The 21487-nt window shown below is 39.8% G+C and overlaps 1 protein-coding gene across 2 annotated transcripts; it reads left to right on the plus strand.

Annotated features, from left to right (window-relative positions):
* The first annotated feature begins 1139 nt into the window (after window positions 1-1139).
* LOC102688010 (integrin beta-1-A-like) lies at window positions 1140-16730 on the plus strand. 2 transcript variants are annotated; one of them, XM_006642883.3, is made up of 16 exons: window positions 1140-1341; window positions 2383-2452; window positions 2965-3050; window positions 4296-4512; window positions 5929-6099; window positions 6532-6770; window positions 7108-7263; window positions 7867-7962; window positions 8457-8546; window positions 10274-10414; window positions 10513-10715; window positions 10922-11157; window positions 13310-13532; window positions 13868-14103; window positions 15516-15682; window positions 15838-16730. In XM_006642883.3, exons 2-16 carry the CDS (start codon window positions 2383-2385, stop codon window positions 15901-15903), a joined length of 2397 nt encoding a protein of 798 aa, XP_006642946.2. In that variant the 5' UTR covers window positions 1140-1341; the 3' UTR covers window positions 15904-16730. The 2 variants fall into 2 exon arrangements, with proteins under 2 accessions (XP_006642946.2, XP_015194412.1); XM_015338926.2 differs by lacking the exons at window positions 1140-1341; window positions 2383-2452; window positions 2965-3050 and having other exon boundaries at window positions 4424-5520.
* Window positions 16731-21487: the final 4757 nt, after the last annotated feature.

Below are 21487 nucleotides of genomic sequence, written 5' to 3' on the forward strand. Positions count from 1 at the left end.
ATGAGTATTTCCTCTCGGAGCATTTTTTTAAAACAATCCTTGCAGAGACATCCGGAGCTGAATTTGTTTACAATTTGTTTCCGTCAATTAACAGATCCAAAGCAAGTCTGTCATTTGATGTTCCTGGTAAAGGTTCTTCAGAATGATCCATAATTAAAGAAATAATTATGTTTAATGAGGTTTTAATATGCATTAACGGTCTTTGGTTTATATCAGTAATCGTGTTTCTTCTTCTCTTTTTAGGATTTTCTATGATCATAGAAAGTGTTGGAATGGCTCCTCAAAGCTGAATAGGCAGCACTGAGATGTGAAGCTGTCATTGTTTATGATACACTAGTTCTTATAAAATGTCTCTTCAGTTTCAGGTTTCTAAAGAAAGAGCCCTTCCCATCTTGATAGTAAGCAAAACTCAGAAGGATCTTGTGGAGGGACATTGTGACTCGTTCTTGAACTTTCTGGAGGTCGTCTAACACAGTGACGTCACTGTAACCCTTTAAAACAAAATCTCCAAAACAAATATCTACACCTGAGCTTCTGGATTAGAGTTTAAACCATCCTATCTGAACACTATTGAAATCGCATCATTTCCAGCATTTCTAATACTGGCAGACAACTGAAGTAAATGTGGTCAAATTGCAGCAGTTTTATTTTGGAATAAAGCTAAATTGTTCCATGTCCAGCATTTTGCACTCAATGTGTATTTCTGTGCATAATCATCCAGTCATCAAGAACTCCAAATTTGTTAAGTTTGGGAATAATCACTGTTGGAGTTTTAAAAGGTTGAATGTGAGAAACATTTTCTTGTTTGCTGGAAGTTCCTGGATGCAGTGTAACCCTACTCAAAAAATTAAAAAAATAGGAAATATTTCTCAGTACAACAGTAGCCTTTTCACTTTCCTTAGTTGTTTTACATTTTTTGAAAGTCATACCCACAGCAACCATACTGTACGTCCATCAGCACACTTCTTATCTTTCTTGTGAGCTATGATGTTAAAGCATTCATTAGAAAAGATACATTTAAAATCTTTTCTGACTTAGTGTCATATATACCTCCAAGAACTCAAATAAGGTCAAATTGAAGTTCAGGTTAATACAGTGTCTGACATAAATTTCCTGTATCAAGGAAATGTATTATAACAAGATGATTAGGATCTGGCAGTTTGGGGGTTAAAAGCCTTTTCATTTTCTGGGTAGTTTCTGTTGCTCACTGTGTGAAATATCTGTCAGATCCCATCTACAGCAGACTGAGCTGGACAATAAATATTCAGGTCTTCTGAACTGGACTGAACCTATCTTTGTCTCCAGGAATCATTTCAGTGAGCACTGAAACAGACAGCAAAGGTAAGTAATTGATTTCTACTTTGGAAAAGGAAAGGGTGCACTGAACCCATTCTGAACTAAATTCAGCTAATTAAGTTAGCCACTTTTTTCCAGCAATTTAAGGATGAATATGTGGAGTTCACTGCTTAACCGAGTACTTTAACAGTTAATTTGAGTTGATTACAGATTACAGATTACAGATAAAGAAATAACCATGATGTACAGGACTATAAATCCATTTTAGATCTAATTTCATGTCTTCACACTTAACAAAGGCCAAGTCCTCAAAACATAATACCGACCCTATATTGCATAATTCAAAATCCAATAAGCTTGGTATTTTCACAGATTTCTAAATAAGGTACTGATTTACAGTTCTTTCTCTTGTGATGTCTATTATACAAATCACATTTCTGTGAGATAGTCTGGATAATTTGTAGTATTCTTATCATTTTCTACATAACATATTCTGATTTTCCTGTCTTTGGATAAGACCTTCATGCTATAAAGTACTATATGATTTTAAATGTTCAAATTTAAAAGTCCTGCCATCATCATTATTTTAAAAGAACAAATAAAAGCAACTATTTTCAAAAATTGTAGCTGTACTGGTCTGGGGGTGTATCGGTTCACTTTGTTTTTAAAGAATAAACTTAAGTTGATATTTTTCATCATATATCCAAATATTTTGCAGACCTGCAAACACAAATTTGATTAAAATGTGATTATTAATATATACAATTAAAAAATGTAAATGTATAGTCAATGAAATACAAATCATGAATAATTTAACTTTTAAATAATAAACATCATCATCTAACTTTCCATCCTCTCCTTTGTTGGCACTTTTTAATAACGTGCAACTTATTACCAAATGTTTCATTTGTACCTTGTACGTATATACAGAAATTAAGGAAAGGATGACTTTTTTCATATGTAGGAAATGTTATGTAACGTGTTGCTTTTCTATCTGTAATACGGTAATAAAAATAAAAAAGTGTAATGTGACCTTAAATAAAAATGTTCATTGGGTTAATAATCTGTGTGTAATTCTATTGACAGATGAATTCACAAAGATTAATTGTTGTGGGATTGTTCTGCTGTTTAATAGACGGGGAGCAGATAAAACGCGGTAAGGCGGAATTAATCCCTTAAATCCAGTAAATGTAATGATTTATTCAGAGGTTATTAATGAATCTGCAAATACATGCAGCAACCATTCACTGGAAAGTCCCGTGCAACAAAGAATATGTGTTTCGGATTCAGTTCTGCAGATACCAACTAGAAAATGAGTTTGCTTGTTGACCATAATGGCTGTCTATTTAAATATTTAGATTTTAACAAAAAGCAAAATTAAAAAAGAATCCCCACAGATGGATAGAGTCTGAGTTTTTAGATATGCCTTTTATAAGAAATACAGAAATAATCATGGTTCTTTAATAAAATATCAGACATTGTAGTTCACCCAGGATTCAAAGAGCAATTACCAGAAACAAATGAATGAGGACTGGAGTCTTATGGATTTTATTTAAAATGCTAAATTTCAAATTTCACAGCATAAGTCTGGATGTGGTTGTTTCATTGAAAGAATTATTTTTTGTTGGCTCATGGAGGGCTCATGGAGGGTCTGCTTTGTCTTTGCAGGTGAACTCAAATGTAATCCTGTGAGCGCTCAAACCTGTGAGGAGTGTTTAGTGTCTGGCCCACAGTGTGCGTGGTGTTTTAGTGAGGTAAAGAGAATTCTCACCTAAGAGCTCATAGAAACAGAATTTTTAGCCAGCATTATAACAAGGTTCCACCATGTGCCTGCATTATCAGAATTTTTTTAATCTCTAAATATTATTAGCCCAATCAGGTTTTCAAAAATCTTAGAATTGAAATTAGTTTTTGTATGTTGAGACCTTTGTGTTTATCGATAAAGAAAAAGCCAAACACCTAGGACTGAACCTCTTCCTTTGCTGGAATAATGCTCTCGGGAATCAGTCCAAAGAAGAGTGACCGAGTGCATCCCCAGGCTTGAAAGATGTTTTGTTCTAACAGGCTGAAAGGGACTAAATCTTTTTAGTCTTGAACAGAGAAGACTGCAAGAGGGACTGATTCAAGTATTCAAAGGCATTAAACATTAAACCACTGAAGCATTAAGCGTTAAACTTATGGAGGTCTTCAAAAATAAACAGTGAAACAAAAACCAGAGGACACCGATGGAGTTTTAAGTGTCAGTGCAGGAGGTTCTGCGAAACTGGACCAAACTACCCAAGCATGTATTCGATGTGGATAATCTGACTTTTTCACAGAACAGTCGGATGAGATCCTCAGATCGATTAGATACTAAAATCACGAAACAAGCTGGATGGGCCTGATGCCCTCTTCTCATTTGCAGACTCTCTTTTCGTCTTCCTTATAGAATTTTCCCAGCACCCTGCTGCAGCTGCTAAACCCCGGTTTCTACTCAGTTACTATGAGGTGCTGTGTGCCAGTAAGGGAATGTGACTGATGTCTTGAAATACCCTCAATGCAGTTCTGATCTAACCTGGCACTAAAGCTTATGCCAATGCAGAGCCTAGATAAATCCTCCAGATGTATTTACAATTTTGGAAGCCAAATGGTAAAGCAGAGATTATAAGTACCATTACAGGAAAGCCACAGGGTGTTTGCCAAGACTTTGACTGTAACTGTTACACATCCCAGGGATGTGCACTGTAAACTCTAGCCAAAGGAGCCTGACTCCAGTCATCAAGGCCCAGAATGCAACAGATAATATATGTCTCTTTGACTTGCAGGCGTGCAGTAGCATGTCTGAGAGAAGGCTTAAGCTGATCCAATCAAGCTGACCAGTGTATTCTTTCTCCTGTTTGAAACTGTCCTCTCCACAAATTGAAAGGACATGGAAAACACATTTAAAACTGGTTTGTTAGTTTTATTAAACAAGAGAACTCGTGTTGTGCAAGTTACTTGCTTTTTCGTCTTTTGTGAAGACGTTTATAGGACCTGGGCAACTGACTGCTGAGCGCTGCGGGGACGTGACCACCCTGATGGAGAAGGGCTGCCCAAGAGACCAGATTGAAGATCCCAGGGGCTCCACTGTGCTGCTTCTCAATGAAAATGTCACAACGCAAAGCAAGGACAAGAAGCTGAAACCTCATGAAATCAAACAGCTGCAACCCCAGAAACTGCTTGTAAATCTTCGGATGGGTTGGTACAATATTTGATGGCTCTGACAGTAACTACTCTCCCCTGTTAACTAGAAACAGCAAAGAACTACACACAATTTTGACCATGTGTCAAAAATAAAGAAGTATGAAAATGTAAAAAGAAGAACTGTGTAATTTTCACTCACATGCCCTCTGCTACCACAGGAAGTTCAAGTGGGGCACATTCTGTTTTCTGGGTCCTGCTTTGTTGCTTTGTTTTACAGAAATGTCAGTCTAGCCTGTTTACTGGTTACAGTATTAATTATGTCAAGAAGGTAACTTTTAATAGATTTGGTGCATTAATATGTATTCTTTTAAAGTAGCCACTAGTGACCTTGGCTCCTCTGTAATATTGAAAGAAAGAGAAAAATTATAGTAATACTAAGACATTTTCAAAGGTCATCACCACATTTAGTTATTACAAAATGTACACAGTGTGTCTGTAATTCAATTGGTATGCATACCTGCCATAAATGTGGGGTGGGTATGTTTGACTTCTCATTTAAAATACAGGATTTATTGTCAGTAAAATCATATGGTCATATCCTTACACAACATGGCTGCTGCACTGAATTCCCATTCTTTCATCTGTGATCTTTCTAGTTTATTTCAGGTAACTCTTGACACACAATTGCTGCAGGACTAGGTAACGTTAAACAATGTGAAAAAACACAAATGCCGGCAGTTGCTTTCTGTTTCTGCTTCCTTCGTGAGAAAGTCACTTGCACAGTACCGGGTGATCTGGGGGATAGTCCTCTAGTTTGTAGGGAAAGTTCTCTGCACTGTTAGAATTGACAGTGTCTCTAGAGAAAGGCTTAATTGTTTCAGAACTGTTTAAGAATGCTAATCACAAAAAGTGGTACCCTGGGTTCAATTACTGGTGCCATCTGTGTAGGGTTTGTATGTTCTTCCCCTGTTCATTTGGGTTTCCTCCAGGTGCTCTGGCTTCCTCCCTTAGTGCAACGATGTGCTGGCAGGTGAACTGGCTTCTGGGAAAACTGGCCCTGGTGTGAGTGTGTGTGTCAGGGTTCCCATCTGGGGGTCTGACGCCCCTTTCTTGCTGGAATAGGCTCCAGCTCCCCCACAGCCCTGTAGAGGATTACATAGTTTGAACATGAATGCACTTCTACAGCATATACAGTAAATGGAGGTTACATAGTACATTATCATTAATCCAGTTGATCAAAATTAGTTGTTTTATTAGTAATGTGTCCTCGTGACACAAAAGAAACTCTAATGGTATAACAAAACAAAATCACCAAGGTGAAGATGTAATGTCATTTATTTGGTGTACGTAGTCCTTTTTCATTCTTAAATACTGATCCCAAGAAATTCAGTCTTGGTCATCCAGCAAAAGCTGGACTCCAGCGAAACACTTTTTCAGTCTTAATAGTTGGCCATTCATACTGATTTGCAGGAGAACCTCAGACCTTTGAGGTGAAGTTCAAAAGAGTGGAGGCCTATCCTATTGACTTGTACTACCTTATGGACCTCTCCTTCTCCATGGAAGATGACTTAATAAATATAAAAAGGCTTGGGACAGACCTCATGAAAGAAATGGAAGGTATCACAGATGACTTCAGGATAGGTAGGTATTTACAGCCCAAAGAGGAATGACATTGTAGGCTGGTATCTGCGCCAGAGGTGGTTACAAACCACAGAATTGAGCCACAGCATCCTGTGGTTAATTTTGTGCTATTGTCTGGTCGGTGTGTTTTTTAAAGTTTACCAGGGAATTCCGTTTTTGCAAGAGGGAAAGTGGCCAATACTACGAAGTTCAGAGTTTAGAGTTCAATTTATTCGTCATAGGCACAAAGTACAATTAAATTCTTATTTGCACGAAGCTGTCTGTGAATCTGGAGGTGCGTGCCGTCATGCTCCTATCATGTTTCCCAGAGGGCAGCGGAGAGAAAAGTGAGAAACCAGGTTGATTGTCATCCTTAGCGACGCTCCTGGCCTTCCTGAGACAGCGACACCTCAAAGCGTATGAACATTCATACAGGCCCTCTGCTTGCTGCAGGCTTTGGTTCGTTTGTGGACAAGACGGTGATGCCTTACATCAGCACCACCAAGGACATGCTGGAGAATCCCTGCAAGAGGAAACAGCCCTGCGCAAGGCCCTTCAGCTTTCAAAACGTGCTGAGGCTGACGAACGACGCGCAGTGGTTCCATGACCTGGTTGGAGAGCAGCGCATCTCAGGAAATCTGGATTCCCCAGAGGGAGGTTTCGATGCCCTGATGCAGGTGGCAGTGTGTGAGGTGAGCAAGACCAGAGCGCTAAAGAAGACTGAGAAGTTGAAGAGCTCGGATTTTCCTCCTTAACAAAGAGGACACCACATAGAACCACCTGGTGTGCCTTTTTGTGCTCACACTTGTTTTCCTCAGACCTCATTTGTTTTTCCACATCTTCCTCCCAGGATGTGAATTTCTGATTATTGTGTGCGTTAGAAGAAGTGGAACAGGCAGGCGTTACCCAGGCTGTCTCTACAAAACCCATCACACCTGCAATGTGATTTTGTGCTTGGTTATATTTTTGAGAAGAATAGGTTCTGAGGTTACATGAACGGAAAAAAGTCCTGTTTTCTCGTATTTCAAGGAGCAAATTGGCTGGAGGAATGTCACCCGTCTGCTGGTGTTCTCCACTGACGCTGGTTTCCACTTCGCCGGAGATGGAAAACTGGGAGGAATTGTTTTGCCAAATGATGGAAAGTGCCACCTGGAGAATAACACATACACGATGAGTCACTACTATGTAGGTTGTTTGATGTGATTTTAAAATTTCTTCTCACTTTGCAATGCTGGATAGCAAGATACCCTGAAGAACAAAGAGCAATATTCCAATGTACTGATAGTCCTGAACAGAAGGAACAAATGTAGAGCATGTCAGAGGGTTAGCAAAGTTGTGCAATTTCACATTCCGGTATGCTACTGTACTTGCCAACAAAATGGAAAGAGCATTTCCTCCAGCTGTATCTTAAAATATTCAAGGGGATTTTTGTGAAATGTCTTCTCTCTGTTAGGCCACTTAGAGTAAAGAAGACATTTACAAGACCACAACTTTAACTTTAAGAACAAAGGCTTTATTTCTGAAGGTTTGGCATTGATAAAATATACTGCATTTTAGGTTTATTTTCAATAAATTATTTGCTCTACATTCTTGTGTATATTCTTGCTTCCAGAATCGTCATTTAATAATATTGTCCTATTTTTTTCCTACTAATCCACACGTTCTGTGAATGGCTAACAGTTGCATTATATGAACTATTCCACCTCAATTAAGTCTCTATGAAGTATTTTATATGATCTTTTCTTATTTCTGTTGTAAAGGGCTCTCACCATCTCTTTGACTCCACAGGATTATCCCTCTATCGCTCATCTTGCTGAGAAGCTGAGTGAGAAAAACATTCAGACAATCTTTGCTGTCACTCGTGATGTTCTGCATTTATATGAGGTGAGATTCCAAAGTCTTAGTCTCTAATAGATAAACGGAACTATGCCCTCTTTGCATGACAATATCATTATGCAGCATGTCTCTGTCTGGAAAAATAAAAATATTTATCTTACATAAACAAATCCAGAACAACATATACCACGTACTCCTTTTTATCTGGTGTCCAGACATGTTTATTGTTCTCTGTTTCCCTTGTGACCAGTATTCCAACACCTCCCAGTTGTTAGTGGGTGAACCTGCCTGAAAAAGTTTATGTGTTTGCAGACTTTTTGCATACTCAAAAGTAAATATCCAATATTCCCTCCTCACATAAATGTAATAGCTATTTACTGAAAAGCTCTTTATAGCCACTCTGATTTTGTCTTTGATAAAGATGTCTGTTGATGTAAAGGACCGCCTGTATCCATTAATTCAATGGATTTCATCACATGGATGGGAACAGTGAATATGTCTTTTGAATTCTTAGATTCCTTTATTTTTCCCTTTTTTTTTAGGGCTTAAAGATCCACTTTCCAAAAAGTGCCGTTGGAATCCTGTCAAACGACTCCCATAATATATTACAGTTGATTGTGGATGCCTATAATGTGAGTCCTGGGCTTTTATGTGGGCTTTTATTATGGCGATGAATCTCCAGCCACTTAAATTAGGTGTTCAAGGTGTTCAGTTTTCATAACATCATAATGGCAAATGTTTAACTTTTTATCCTGATTTGAGAAAAAAAACTTCATAAATTCCCAAGACATAAGAAAAAATTATTCCAAGAATATTGATTATAGTGTCCATGTGTACAGACATGAATTTAATAGTTAGTCTAGAGGTCTGTATAATAGAGGTTGGTTTATCCAGCTGTTAGGAAGGGTAGGCCAAGTGAGGAGTCAGTCATCTCATATGTTTTTCTCTGACTATAAGAAACAAAGTAAACAGGAACTTTGATTCCATGCTGAAATGTAGAAAGAAACTAATAAGAGAATAATAATAGTCCTTGTATTTGTACTGATTTGTGTTTTGAACAAATTTGACCAATTAATCTCCTACGAAGAAAGTCTATTCCAAACATGTTCCCAATAACTAATACATAAAAAAGAGCCTAACTTGAAACCTAATTTGCGTACTTGTAAGTGTGTTAATTAAAGTATCATAACCTTTTAAATAGTTTGTCATGGCAGAGTTTTAATTAAGTGGTATTATTCCTCATTACATACTGTACAACAAATTATTTTAAATAATACAGCAGGCAGTACCCTTACCTCCTTGTCAGGTATTAGAAAGTAACCAAGAGCGTGGTCAGTACTAGGCTGGCTGAACCTTTGCAAAAAAAAACAATCGATTTTCTGCTACAAGTGGTTTTGGTGCTAAAAGTGGTTTTGGAGGCTATCTGCCCTCTGGACCAGAACTTCCAAACTAGCGCCACAGTATATTAACCAGAGACACCGAGCTGTAGGTGTTGTGCTTTAGATAAGATTAAACTGAAGTTCTGACTACTTGCTCATTAAAGATCTCATGGCACCTTCCATAAGAGTAGGGATGTTAGCACTGGTATCCTGAATATAGTCCACTCTGGATATGTACAGCCTGGCTTTGCTGAAATCCTCCAGTTTTGATAATTCAATAAAAATCCAACGACGCAAATGATGAAGCAGCTTCTCACTTGTCTACATGATCTGCTTGTGCCTTGGAGATGCTGGCCCACAGTGGCTACTACTGTAGCTCAGTCATGGAAGATGTGGTCCTCTCCTGTGTGTGAAGCACTTCAAGATCCTTTGGGATACAAAGGGCTGTATACTTAGAACTTAGACTTAGAAATAACTTTATTTTTTCCACAAGAAACTTCATTTGTTTTGCTGGGTACATTTAAAAAAACATCCTCCAAACATACAAACATATACTGTACAAAAACCTTTACTTATACATGCCACATACTGTAAAAGCAGAACACACAATGAAAAACAAGGTCAACAGTCCAGTATGTTACAGTATTTGTATTTGCAGTATCCACTGATATTAATATTATAAAACAGGTGAAAGTACTATATAAGGAAGTTGGCGAAAAGGGGGAAGGAGGTGAGGAGATATGTCCATAAATCTAATCATCTCTTTTTGTTATGGTGGCATTCAGAGAACCCAACCAGAATGTGATGCTTGATGTAATTCTGTAAAACATCTATAAAATACTGTAAATGCAAAGAATTATTGTTATTATTGTGTCCCTATGTAGAATATGTTTACAGAGGGGTGGTTGGTGGGACGTGGGAATATTTTAGTGCCTCTGGTCGCTTTGTCCATGGATATCATTAAGCAAATCTTCCAACAGGCCCTGACATCTGAAGTCATAATGGAGAACAGCAGATTACCTGAAGGGTTCCAGATAAGCTACACTGCTGTGTGCAAAGACAACACCACCCAGTCTGGAACAGAGGGAAGGAGATGTCTGAATATTTCAATGGGAGATGAGGTCTGTTGCTTTTCTACTGCACATCCTCTTCAGCATGCATTATGCACGTCATCCTCTGGCGAGATCTGCCAAAACCACCTTGTTTTGTGTTTGCTTAGGTGAAATTTCACATAAGCATTGTTGCACACAAGTGCCCGAAGGACCCAGAGGAAATTCGAGTTACTCTAAAAGCCCTGGGTTTCAGTGAAGAAGTTGAGATCCTTTTGAAGGTGATCTGTCAGTGCGGATGCTACAAAAACAGAACCCCAGACAGCCCCAAATGCAACAATGGCAGTGGTACTTTAGAATGTGGTGTTTGCAGGTAATACCTTTTTATGACACTGTGAGAGTGATTTTTCCACTACAGTAGAAATGTTTCAGATGTATTGTGTCACTGTACATGGTCCTGCTAAGCCTATTTTATGACAATTGAATTAAAACCTGTATTGCATGTATCGAGAAAAAACCCATTAATGAACACTGGAGTGATTCTAGGGCTGGTGTGATGGGTCTCTGTTCTCCTTTTAGGTGCAAGGAAGGTTATGTGGGTACCTCCTGTGAATGTGACGCTGAAGAAGCTGACACCCTGGGCTTGATGGACTTATGCAGGAAGGACAACAGCTCAAGCACTTGCAGCAACAACGGGCGTTGTGTGTGCGGCGAGTGTGTCTGCAAAAAGAAAACCCCCAACCATTTCTACTACGGAAAATACTGCCAGTGTGATAACTTCAGATGCGACCAGTACCAGGGCTTGATCTGTGGAGGTAAAAGAGAGGCAGCAGCAAACGTTAACCTGCTGTTTCTTTCTGTGTTGTGTAGGCAAAAACAAATTGAGTTTGGAAGTCATTAAGAACAGTAGTTAATGTAAAACAATTTCAAGGTTTAGAAACGTCGTTGACTCAGCAAGCCTTTGAACTCTCTGATACCTGCCATGACCTGTACAGCTGGGAGTCAGATGTAACAGCTGGTTGAGGAGTCAGCCTCTTCCCCCAGCATGTGTGGACTAGTAGAGATGGTTGAAAAGGAAGGGTATATATTCCCTCCACAGAGAGGAGAAAAAAGTCAGTGGACATTTTCAAAAGTGGGCCTTTCTGGAAATCAACGTTTTTAGAGGAACGCTTCCCTCTGCAAACCCCGACTTCATAAATACAATAAAGTCTGAGAGGCTACCTGTCTCTCGTGCCTGTAGACATGCTCTTTGGAGATGTCATTCCAACGGACTGTTCCAATGCCCTGCTGCATGTTTCCCAGTTGTCTGCGATGATATACGTTCGCTGAGTAGAACACCGAGTAAGACGCGTAGTGTACGGATTTGACTCAACACAGGACAGGAAAATAGCTGCAGTTCCATCTTGAAGACTGGATATTCTGGGATGTTTTGGATCATGCATGATCTATAAAAAGTACATCCTGCAATCCATTAACCTTCGGCTTTAGCCACTTTGCTATTCAGTCCATGTGGTGGCAGCTTGAATTGAGTGTAGTATGAATGGAGGCGTCCAATGGCCACAATTAACGCTACGATGTTTATAGACTTTGGGTTCCTGTAGTGTGCTGATCTCAATAACATTGCAATGTTATTGCAGGGGTTGGCAGACACTAGTGTGAACTTATGTATCAATTGCCCATGATGTGCAGGATGACCTATCATGTCTAAACAATTGATCTTGGATCGGGCCAGCTTTATTAAGTGAAATATGAGCATCTTGTGTGCCGATCACATCAATAGTGTGCTAAAGAGCAACAGTGCTGAGTTCTGCAACACAAATTGTGGGCCAAATGGAATGAAAACCACAGGGGAGCATATTGTATAGGTTAGAGAAGACAGCAATGCTGGGATTCGTCAAGTACGAATTTATAGAATTTGAATTGCTGGGATCATCGGCTTCTGTGGCATGGCGGCAAGACAAAAATGCCTGTTTATTCTGACCTGTTTAGCTAATAGCTGATAAAATGTTTAGATAATAAATATAATTGAGGAAAGTAAAGTGGATGGTTCCATACCAAAGATTGCGATATCTGCACAGAGATACCACAGGAAGCAAACATCCAATCAATTTTCTGGTAGTCCGAAATCAAACACTTAGCTTAGCTGTAGTTCTGCGTATTTTTAAGTTCTTCAAGCCTGCACTCCACAACACCATAACTATTCAAGTGCCACGGGATAAAAAAAATGCACATGAAACCAGCACATACAGTTAGTAATATTTAACCGTCTTTGTTCACAAGTGAGCAATTCTTTGATGAATAAGAAATCAGTTTAAATTATGTTCACATATAGTAGGTGCTGATTCTCCCCATGGGCAAACTGTGGTGAAAACTGAGCGGCGCATTTCTTTGTTATGAATTTCGTCCACATGGAAAATAAAAACCTTGCATTGTTGTCAGTGTTTACCACGACCATCACCAGGACAGGTGGACTTGGAAAATGGATGTATGTGTGGATGTTTTGACTGAATGGGCACCATGATGGTGCAGTGGTTAGCATTGCTAGTCAGGGTTGAGGCCTGGATTCAGTTCTGGATCTGGGGTGCTATCTGTGTGAAGTTAGTATTGTCTCCTCTGGGTGCTCCAGCTTCATCCCACAGTGTAAAGACATACTGGTGGGTTAATTGGCCCTGGTGTGAGTGTGTGCACGTCTGTGTGTCTGCTCTGCAATAGACTGACTTCCCATCCAGGGTGTACCCTGCCTTGCTAGGATAGGCTCTGGCTCCCCTGCGACCCTGAATTGGATAAAGTGGTTAGAAAATGAATGGGTGGATGTTTTGCAATTGCTCTCTAATTTCTATTCTCCTAAAAAGTGATATCACAACATGCCGTGTGCTAACCATATGGTCACATTCCCTTTTCTGGGAGAAACTGTGTTCCTGACATCAACAGCACTGCGTGAAACAGGATCCTGCCTCTGGTTTGCAGGTAGGGGCCACTGTGAGTGTGGGATGTGCAACTGCTTCCCCGGATTTACGGGAAGCGCCTGTGATTGCCCTCTGAGCACGTCCGGCTGTGAGGCCAAGACTGGGGCCCTGTGCAATGGCAAAGGGAGCTGCGTCTGTGGCGTGTGCGTCTGCAGCGACAGCAGGTACCAGGGGCCCACCTGTGAGATCTGCCCCACCTGCCCCGACAGGTGCAGCGTTCACAGGTGGGTGAACTATAACAAGGCACTCACACTGCCTAGACACTGCACAAGGATTTACAGCTAACAGCAGATTAGGCACCTGATTACCCTCATAACATACGTAGCCCAGGGTGACACAGACACCAGTACATTTTTGCAATGAATGTTATTGTATTCAGTCATTTATATTTCACACAGTGCAGAATAAATGCTTTAATCGTGGTGAAGATGGTTAATAAATAGCTCTGTGTGTAGAACAGCACATGAGTGGACTTGTTTAACAAGAGAAGCCAGTACTGTATATCAAACTCGAGTGTGAGGAACGCGGACATCCAGGTGATGGCTGTGTGGCCCGGCAGGGACTGTGTGTGGTGCAGAGTCTTCAGCAAGGGCTTGCTGGAGGAGGAGTGCCAGAGGCAGTGCAGCCACCTCAACATTACACTGGTGCAGGAGAGCAGCCAGTTTCCCCCGGCGCACCACAACACTGGCTTCTACATGTGCAAGGAAAAAGACGAAGATGACTGCTGGGTCCACTTCGTGTATCAGGATGACAACAGAGCCAACACCTCCTACCTTCATGTTGTAGAAAAACTAGGTAATCAAACCTTTTTTTTCCATTTTTAATTGTTTTGATTCCCTTGGTCTGCACAATAATGCTAAACCACATTGGAAAGAGGCATTTTAACACATCCAGACACTAATGAGCCATGAGTGAACTTTTGGGTTTTCCATTTCCAGCGAAAGGAGGCCGCGGTCCCAGGAGAGCAGTTGTTATCTGTGTGATTAGGAGCATAGCGGTTCACTGCTGTAGTCTGGAGCCAAACCATTCAAGCATTAAACAAGAGCAGTGGGCCAGCTACTGTATATTCTTCATTTTCTTCTATAATCCACAGGTATCCAGTGGAATGAAACCTTCTTTATTTAGAATCGCCAACAATGTTTTGTTACACCAGCCCAATTTGGAATAGCCAGTTGTGTTTTTTCCACATGTTAATTCTGCTTTGAGTCCCCAGACCCCACAGTGGGGAGATTGAGGGGTGCTAGTTGACACCTCCAACCCGCTGATCTTTGAGCCACTTAATAGGTCACAGCTGACACACTGCCACGTAGAGGACGCAAGAAGTCGCAGCGCAGTTCAGAGAACACTGAGTTTTAATTTGTTAAGAACATCCAAGAAGAAGCACACAAGGCGCATCACCCATGGGGATCTGAAATCCAAGCAGTTTTGCAGGAAACCTTTTTAGTCTGAGTACAGCTCTGGTGACTTTCTGTTACTCCCATGAATGGATGTTCAGTAGTGATCATTGCGTATGCATTAGAATTATACAAAGTATTTCCACACATGGCACAATAGCTATCTCCATAAAAGCCCCAATCCTCAGATATTTCTGAAATGTCACAAACAGCAAGTGTCTAAATTTAGGTTGCACTCTAGTTATGGCAGGAATGTACCTTGGTAAGATCAGGTCCTCCAGCCACTTGGCAAGCCCACCTGCGATGACAAACAGGATTGCCCATGCGTTTTAGTTTTAGTTCAGATTGGAGCAGATGAGTTTCTGATGGTCGTGGTATTGCAGCTGGCAAAAAAAAACATGCTGGGATTTCAGTGGCGTCACTATGCAATGATTTGTGTCTGGAATGGAATGATGCCTTGCTCGCTGGTGTTACAGCATTAGCCCTGATTGACTTAGGCCCCTGCCAACCTGTGCCAGTTTTGTCCTGCCACTTAGAGAATCCTGGTCACAGATGGCTAACCAATAACCATGTCCCAGGTTCTAACCAATAGCTCTTGGGACGTCGTGCTCAGTCTGGGCTCTGAGTGGACACCTTTATTGGCTGAACAGCATGAACAAACTCGTTAGAATGTCTCAGTGTTTATATATAGCATGACGAATTGAGTTAATGACATGGCAAGGTATAGAGATTCTAGTAATGCATTTGAATATGTTGTGTCTCAGGAGCCTGTGCCAAAGCATAGTAATTCAGTGTCCCCGTGATTGCGGTCAGCATGTCCAGCAGGTCCCGATGTCCTCTTAATCACTGGAGTGGCCACTGGGTCTATTGTTCTCATTGGAGTGGCCCTGCTGATCATCTGGAAACTGATCACAACAATCCATGACAAGAGGGAGTTCGCTAGGTTCCAGAAAGAGCTTGTGAAAGCTAAGTGGGACACGGTAAGCAATCTGACTAAATAGCCCTGAGTTCAAAACAAGTTATTTTAACATACTGGCATAATGCAAAACAATGTTTCTGTCCCGTACAACACAGAAACTATCTCAGTGTTGTTATAATTATTATGTATTAGCAATGTATATTTTTTTAATTGCAGGGTGAGAATCCAATCTACAAGAGTGCTGTCACGACTGTCCTCAACCCGAAGTTTAAGGACCAATGATGGTATTGTCTAAATATTGTCAAATTATAGACTCTTGGACAGAAAAACACAATCAGATTTTTTCATTTTTACGATGATACTGGCGTTTTGTGAACACTGTCAGCATATACGTGAAACAGCGATCAGAAAAAAGTTTTGGTCTTGCATAAAACCTGTCAGAATTCTAGTACTGTCTATTGATTGAGGACGCACATGACGCAGACTCCTGTTTGTCTTAATGTTCAGCTTCACACTTGTTTTGTGTTTGTCACTGACTCGCCATGCCAGGAGTAGTGATGTTTGGAAGCAGCTCCAGAAAGAGAGAAACACAGATCCAAAAATGGAGCTCATGAACGCCTAGAACATTTCCCAGCTTTGAGGTGGATATTGGTGAAATCATCTCCTCTCCACAGAGGAAAGATGCAACTTGATTTGAAGATTGCTAAACATCCCTCTTTCTCAGAACTATTTAAACATAAGCATGATGGTCTGATTGTGCATTTCACTGTGCTTGTGGGAATTTCACGAGAAGTCTTGTAAACTCCAAAAAATGTCCTTGTTTTTTTTTTACACATTAACAAACTGAAAAGATTATCTGATTCCTGATTTCTGAATGTTATCATGGTGGCTTTCTCATTTTTTAACTGACAGAAACAGATTCAATGGTGATGATTCTGGAAAAAAATCCCAATCAAATTCCTAAAGAGAAATAGAAAATGTTTTTTTTTTATGAAACATCATTTGATGTCGGGTCTTCTTCTTAAATAAATCTTTTCAGATGTTAATTTTTATTACCCTGTTTCATTTTGTATTTTAACTGGAAATTAAAACTTTATTTATGAGTGTCACAGCTTTACTGTGTATCATTGTTTGAAATCTCTTTTAGTAGCTGTTTTAAAGGGCTGTTAAAATATTGGTAGTTGTCTTTCCAGCACTTTGCTGACACTGCAAATTTTCGGGTCAGCTTTTGAAATTCCGATATCACAATAAGCAAGCTATTGAGACCTGTCAGTCTCTAGTACACTTACTCCCTTTTTCACCCTGATTTACTTACCAGATTCTTAAAAACCATTAAATGTCTGATCGCTGTACTTTCCTTAAACAGTTCCAAATGTTACAGCACAAACCATTTAGAAAAAAGATCTCAGTCTGCGGTGCTCCCTTATCGAGGAGAACATGTTTATTTTACTGGGCTGCTGTAGGCAGCCAGTTCTTTAGATCTGGATTGAATTATATCCTCAGAGAGGTCCCTTGGAGTGACCTCTGAGAACACACAATAGAGTGGAGAAGATACAAGGGACACCCATTCTGAGCTCATTGACATGTGGTTTGGATATGTAACAAAAGATGTCCTGTTTTTTAACAGATCTGCAATGTTTACTTAACACACAAACAAACGGGCGACAACAACAGTTTCCGTCCAACGTCTGAACATGAAGACAGATCAATATAGCAGTAAGCATCCAAAATGGATGAGCCTGAAAGTGGTGAACAGTGCATTACTCAGGCTGTGAAGTTCTAGCAGGTTTAAGTGGCACTTCTCCTCTGTAGGCTATGTGTTTTATAATTTGGCTTTTCTGTTCCTGTTCTTCAGAGACCCCCTTCTGATTTTGGTCCACCTGAGCTTAGCTGAACTAGAAATTTACAACATGAGAACATAAGTAAGATGGCAAATGAGAGGATGCCATTTTACTCATTGGGATGCACCTCATAATCTATTCAAGGATCTTATATCAACAATATCTTAATGTTAGAATTACTGAAGAAACATTCATGAATACATGGCTGTGCAGTTTGTTTCAGACCCTTCAGCCTTCTGTTTAGAGAAGCAATTCCTGATTTCAGTCCTGAATTCTCCCTCTTAATTTCCACTTGTGTCTTCCAGTCTCTTGTTTGGCTGTCGGTCCTGAAGTAGCCCTTGACCATGTCAATGCCTTCTGGGATATAAAATAGGGTCTATTTAATTCATTAAAAGCCCTGAAATCGTTGGGAATTTCAAGCTACCTGTCAAATCTGTGAAGGCAATTTGAATGATTTTAATTCACAAGAACATATGAAAGGTTACAAGCAAGAGAAGGCCAATTCAAACCCTCTGGCCCATTTGATAGTTCAGTAGCTTAGTGGCCAAAGATCGTCTCCAGTCATCTGCTACTTTATGAAAAGCTGGAAAAAAGAACACCAAGTCTTCAATTGAGGTTTTAATTAATTAAGTTAAGTTTAAAGTTGGAAAGTTCAGTTGGAAACTAGAAGAAGACTTCTTTATTGGACACTGCTTCTCTCTGTGAAATGCCTTGAAAAAGCCTTTAATGAGGTGACACTAGCCTTATGTTTTTTTGGTTGACTTTGCAACACCAAAAGCGAGTAAAGAGGCTTCACTATACTTTTGTTATGGTTCCAGCAAGCCAGAGTCTGCTCCTGAAGTATTAGGAGCTAGGCAGGACAAAAATACTCTTGTCCTGGATCAGGACTCCAGTCTTTCACAATGAAACCTGGCCTGAGAACATGATCACAACATGCAAGCTCCACACAGACAGACATACAAACTCAGAATCAAGCCCAGGACCCTTGCCTTACCATTCAAATGAAGTGTAAAGTCATATAATAAATACTGTATTGTCTGTTTTTTTTAAAAAAAAAGATTGATTTGTTATTAAAAACTAAAAATTATCTTTACCGTACATAAAATGTAACATTGAGGATCTTTCTGTTCTGTTTTAAAGAATAAAATTATTTCTACTCTTGAATTGTGCTCATTTTGAATTATGACGATGTGATATATATACAGTTGCAAATCGTCGACTTGGTTTAATGTGAAGCGATGCAAACACAGACCTACTTGTTCTGCAAGCCGAGGGGGTGCCCTACAGAAGCACGGTGATACTGCCCTCTAGGGGAATATTTATGGCAAATAAGTTATATCTTCATTATTTCAACAAAAGTCCACCTAAATGTTTAATCGTACATTGTCCAATTTCTAATCTCGATTCACTTTCTGTTATTAAGTCTAGTAAGAGCTTGCTATATTAATTCAAACACCACTATTTTTTAAAATACAGAAACATAAAAGAAAAGTGTTGGTTTTATTTATTGAGCCCTATACAACAAACGAGGTTTCAGCAATATATCGGAAACGCATCTTCAGAATCCCAAGTTTCAAATATAAATAGATGAAACGAGCAAATAGTTAAAATGTCAGACTAAACAGAGAAAATAAAAATGCTTGAAACCAATCTGTATGTACAATAGGCATTTGATTTTATATTATTTAACGTCTGTTAAATACGCAAAAATTACGGGAAGATCTATAGTTTAATGTAGTTTAATTTGTTGCTTTGTGACTATGATTGATAAAATAAACCTAAGCACTAAAATATTAACTGAGATTCACTGAGCATCTTGCCTAATGTGTTGATCTGGTGTGACACAAATGATAGAATCCAACGTCACTCACCTGGTACAACCCTTGAATTCCAGCATTTTCTCAGTTACACCGCTACATAGAAGCCAGCATCCACCAGCTGTGCTTCAATGAGTGAGGTCATTTGAGAGAAACTGTTCCCCATTCCACAGATTAATGACGATTAGTGATTGTAAAGCAAGGATAATTTCAGAACGAATCATTGTGATTACCAAATACTCCCGTCTGTCTATATATACCATATTCTAAAAACTTTAGGATGATTGTGAATAAAACGTGATAGGAAATGTAATGTTTTACATTAACACAGTATGTTGGAATTATTTAAACTCAAAAGGTCTGAATTACAGATATACAGCTGATATTATGCTGTAATAATTAATTGAAATGAATTCCGTAATAAATACAAATTCCCTGTTACTGTCTTAGCTGTCCCAGAAACAGGTACAATACATGAACATACTGTGATCAATTTCCACTGTTCGCCAACTCTAGACGCTCTGTGTTTCGGTGTGTCCCTCAGGCTTATTTTAGCCTCTCAAATTGTGGGCTCCAAGCCGCAGTGACGCGCAATTCCTCCCAAACCCACTAGGTGGAGAACAGACCGGTCCACCCACTGGAATCACATGACAATAATTGTTATGTAATGGTCTACATTACAGGAGTCATTGAAAGTGAGGGGTGGGGAGATTATACTCCCACGTGTACGTATGAATTATAAATTACAATGAGACGAAACATGACAATAATAGTAAATACGACATTTTTATTTCCTTCATTTAAATCCGCAAACATTTAAAATCTAAAATTAGCTGAAATTGGTGGCCTGGTTGTTTCTATTAAGTATATCATGTATATATACTTGATATACTTAATAGGACACCTGAAGAAGGCTCCACAGCCGAAACGTTCTGTTCTCTTTCTTCTTTTTTTCAGCATGGAATAAACCTATTACTTGTTCCTTTGCAGCCTACGCATGCTGACGCAGCTACCCACCTGAACTATCATGTGTATATATATAATCTATACTTCAACTGTCTCCTTAAATACGCAGGAGCTCAGCAGTCATTTGAGAAAGGTGTAATTTTGCTCATTGGAAGACTGCAGAGGTCACACATGTAGGACACACACCCTGTATTGAGCACCAGTCTTCAATGCGGCCTTGTCTGACGGGAGAGGAGGAGAAGGGGGCAAGAAATACCAGAGGAACAAGCGCAGGGGCTAGGAAACAGAAGTGACGCGGCGTTCTGTCTTGTTTCCTCTCAGCAGCTGGGAGAGAGGACAACACAGCCCCCCCAGGCCAGAGTGAGGAGATGAGAGTGCCCATTGTGGAGTGAGAGGAGGGGGAAACAGTCTGCCTGCGAGCCCGATCAGAAAGGGCGATACCATTCACGTCTAAGGAGGGGGGCGCAGTGGATACTTTATCACAGGCACACATGCGGTCTTTTCCTTTCCAGCGTAGGTGTGGAAGGCAATAGCTTTGAGTTGTCTGTTAAGCACTGATATATAAAATGGATTATTAGTAGTTGTAGCAATATATCATTACTATCATCATCATTAATAGTGCATAACCAAAAATACACATGTGAAATACACTCAAGAACGTGCTTAACTTTATTTGATTATGTATTAGAACACCAACATTATAGGTACCTTCCTTGCATTGCTCACAGAATTACTATTATTTAGGTCAGCTTGGGCAGCCTATTCCCTTACTGAGCATCGTTTTAAAGAGCAACTGCAACAATTTAACAAAGGTCGTGTCTTAGAAAGTTTCTAAATGATCACAATATCTGAGAAAGCAAGCCCCAGAATGCGTATGTGTGCTTATTATTGACAGGGTGGCCACAGTAAAGCAGATGTGTCTAGACAAGGTTATTTCAGGACACAGGAAGTGACAGAAAGTGCTGCTCTCTGAGAGCAGCTCAGACACACTGGGCTGACAATCTGAAGATAGCAGGAGCTGGAAATCTAGAGAAGAAATCTTGTCACCTTTTTCCTTACCTGTCCATAACCGGGGTTTCCACAGTACGTGACAAACGTTATGAAAACCAAAGTCGTTCACTGCAAATGTATAACAGCCTTCAATTTGATGGGAACTGGCTGGCCCCTGAGAAAATGTATTTTGCTTCCCGGAGTAAGGAGACAAAACAGTTGTTGCTTTGTCGTGCTAAAAAAAAACTGCAC

The sequence above is a fragment of the Lepisosteus oculatus genome, chromosome 6 (assembly GCF_040954835.1).
Source record: "Lepisosteus oculatus isolate fLepOcu1 chromosome 6, fLepOcu1.hap2, whole genome shotgun sequence".
Taxonomy (NCBI): Eukaryota; Metazoa; Chordata; class Actinopteri; order Semionotiformes; family Lepisosteidae; genus Lepisosteus; species Lepisosteus oculatus.

What these genes read in the sequence shown, in the direction of transcription:
- LOC102688010 (XM_006642883.3), top strand. Translation starts at nt 2,383, where the DNA reads ATGAATTCACAAAGATTAATTGTTGTGGGATTGTTCTGCTGTTTAATA. An exon ending in ATATTTCAATGGGAGATGAG is followed by an intron (nt 10,415 to 10,512) that starts GTCTGTTGCTTT and finishes GTGTTTGCTTAG; the next exon opens with GTGAAATTTCACATAAGCAT. An exon ending in TTAGAATGTGGTGTTTGCAG is followed by an intron (nt 10,716 to 10,921) that starts GTAATACCTTTT and finishes TTCTCCTTTTAG; the next exon opens with GTGCAAGGAAGGTTATGTGG.